This window comes from Lactuca sativa, chromosome 7 (assembly GCF_002870075.4).
Source record: "Lactuca sativa cultivar Salinas chromosome 7, Lsat_Salinas_v11, whole genome shotgun sequence".
NCBI lineage: Eukaryota > Viridiplantae > Streptophyta > Magnoliopsida > Asterales > Asteraceae > Lactuca > Lactuca sativa.
Window position 1 is genome coordinate 48,619,027 of NC_056629.2, and position 3,011 is coordinate 48,622,037.

The following is a 3,011-nucleotide window of genomic DNA, read 5'->3' on the forward strand; positions in this document are numbered from 1 at the left end:
TTGCCGCGTCAATTTCTTTCTTTAGCGGCAACTATTTTAGGTCTTCAGCGGCGACAAAAGTCGCCGATATTTCCTTTATGCGTTCCACGAGCACCCTAGCCGTTGGATTAGAACCATGATCGAACGATTCATGTTTACTAGAACGTGAAAGAACGGATTTGTGTCATTCAGTCTTTAGCGGCGACACCAATAGCGGCGATATAGGCCATTGGCGGCGACTATTTACTTTGTCACCGCTAAAACTTAGTGTCGCCGTTAAGGGCTGTATTTCTTGTAGTTTTCTTCCAATCTAAACTTTTACAAAGTAAACGCTAATTTTTTAGTGAGTGTTATATATACGAACAATTTTCACTATTTTCCGTCTATGTGATAATTGGTGAAAAAAATATCATAAACGCATTTCTTAAAATTTATAAAACAAACAATTTAGAAACTTATTTTAAGATCTATCCGTTAGTATTATTGTATGTTGGTTGACTTTGGACTTAAAGATTAGGACGAGATCGGTGAAGATACGTCGTATCAGTTTACCTCACACAAAGTCTTCTACGACTTTGCTGAAGAATATTTTATGTTAATTGTTGGCGTTATATATAACCTGTGATTGAAAATTGTAAAATGCCAACTTACCAATTATGGAAGGGTATAAGCATTTTAGCCACCCACACAATCTTTCTTTCCACAAAAGCTTAGAAGGTGCACAACTCACTTGTACAGGCTGCAAATTTCCTTGTACTGGAACTCCGGTCTACTCTTGCCGCCGTTGCAAAATTTTCCTTCACGACCAATGCTTCGATGCAGCGAGATCATTGATCCATCCATCACACCCCGCTCACCCTCTCTCGTTGTTCCCTTCTTCAACGTACACCGCCGGTTCTTTCATATGCAACTCATGTAATCAAACTGGTTCAGGTTTGTGTTTCTGTTGCTCCATTTGCGAATTCGACCTCCATGTCCACTGTGCTTATAAAGACCTTAAACCTAAGTCCGACAAGAGTATTAATCCACCAAAGCAGATCCAACTTCAGGCTCACCCGAACCACCCTTTGCTTTATCTCCCCAACCCACCTTACTCTGATGATATTGTATGTACTTGCGATGTGTGTGGTATGGTCTGCGAGGGTGAGTTGTATAACTGCGGTGTTTGTGGTTATGACGCACATGTGGGATGCTGTAACTTGCCGGAAACTGTCCGGAGGGAAGATCATGAACATGGGCTTTCGTTACTTCATGTGAATCCACACGAAACGTTTGAATGCGATGTCTGTAGAGGTGGGATTGCGCAGAAACATTGTATGTACTATTGTATGTCGGGTTGTGATTACGGTATGCATGTTCAGTGCGTGTCAGCGAAGGTGACAGAGAAAGCTCCGATGGATGCAATGACGTTTCAGGTTGAAATGTTTAAATTACAGAATCAGATGAAAATTCACCAAATGATGATAGATACAAAGCTAATGGGCATCAGCGGATTGCATCGTAATCGTTACTATTAATGCGATCAAATGCATCAAGATTCTGTGTTGTTTCTAGCTTTAGCTTGTTTTCATTTACTTGCGTGACATTAATTATGCATTTGATTTTTAATCTTTTCGTTCCCAGTCAATTTGGATTAATAAGTGGATCATACTTGTAGCATGCATCTTCGCAAATGTAACAATTTATTGCACCGTTTTTAATGGGAAAAAGTATACAGATAAGATATGTGTCTTTGATTCGATAAAAACCAAAGATATGGTTATCAACTTTACTAGTCAACGAGATCAGGTCACGAATGCTTTCATGGAGGACGGTGGGCATGGCGTTCAATTTAATAAGGTGAATCTAATAAAATCCAATGACTGGCGAACACAACCCCAAATAAAACCCAATGCTGAAAGTCTACGCAGCGATGAAAAATTGAATATTGTATCACATGCAATCCATCTCCATTGGTTGTTTATTTCATTTGTAAAGCTAAATGAATTGGCCATGTCATCTTATTAATCATTTCTATAAACACTTGACATGGTTTCCTCTTTACATATTTTACAGGTCAAACGGTAAAAAATCGTTATAGATTGATTATTTTTGGATTTTATAGTAAAGACAGGAGATTTTGGTAGCTTACTGAAATTTAGCAAAAAAAAAAAAAAAAATAGGCCTTCAAATTTAAAGACAAAAATTTTAGCAAAACATTTATATTTTTTCATATTATATTGCAAAATACATAACTAAAATTTCATTCAAAAATCAAAATAGTACACAAAAAGAAAATCTATTCTAATTTTTTTTAACAATCAATAATATTTTATAATAAAAGTTCAATACATATCGATTGAAGGCAAACGGGCAACAAGCTGCGCCGCTAGCCCTTTCTGGATGATAAAACCAATTCTTTTGAAAATAATATTTGTGGATTTAGGAGATATAACATTAGAATACATGACCCGTTGGACTCTATTGAGGAGCTCCACCGCCTCTGGTGCGAGAAAACCAAATGTATCGAATGCAAAATGTACAAACACATGTTGATTTTCTATACATGCATTCTCGTGCTTTACAACTTTGCACGCAGCGACTTTCAAAGCAGCATGTCCAGCTGTAAACCCCGCTCCCCAAACCAACGAGAGGAGAGACCCCAGTAAGATCCACGCACGCATGCTTCCCTCCTATCCATCCAGAAACCAAAATGTCTGCCGGTCTAAGTGTGAACCTTCCATCCTGCGGGTCCATCAAAAAGTTCACCGACGCTTCTTTCTTCACAGAAATACTAGCATGCCGACAAGCATCAAAGAGAACATCCCAAACCATATCATGTCTGTACTTGAAACCAGGTAGCTCTCTACAATGAACCGCGTGTTCCCCAAAGGTATCCATACATGCCTTGCGACAAACTGGGCATATCTCGTCAATTGGGAATATGAGAATCATGAGGCGGTACCGAAGGATAGTTCGGTACTCCACAGGAGACATATGCTGGCCAAGACCATCAATAGGGATAGTTAATAGAAAATCCTAAGCATGAGGTG

At 38.8% G+C, this 3,011-nt stretch overlaps 1 protein-coding gene across 1 annotated transcript; it reads left to right on the forward strand.

Moving 5' to 3' along the window:
• Positions 1–566: 566 nt before the first annotated feature.
• On the forward strand, positions 567–1,638 carry LOC111891403 (uncharacterized). The gene has a single exon (XM_023887458.3). The coding sequence runs from the start codon at positions 636–638 to the stop codon at positions 1,494–1,496; it is 861 nt and encodes a 286-aa protein (XP_023743226.1). The 5' UTR covers positions 567–635; the 3' UTR covers positions 1,497–1,638.
• Positions 1,639–3,011: the final 1,373 nt, after the last annotated feature.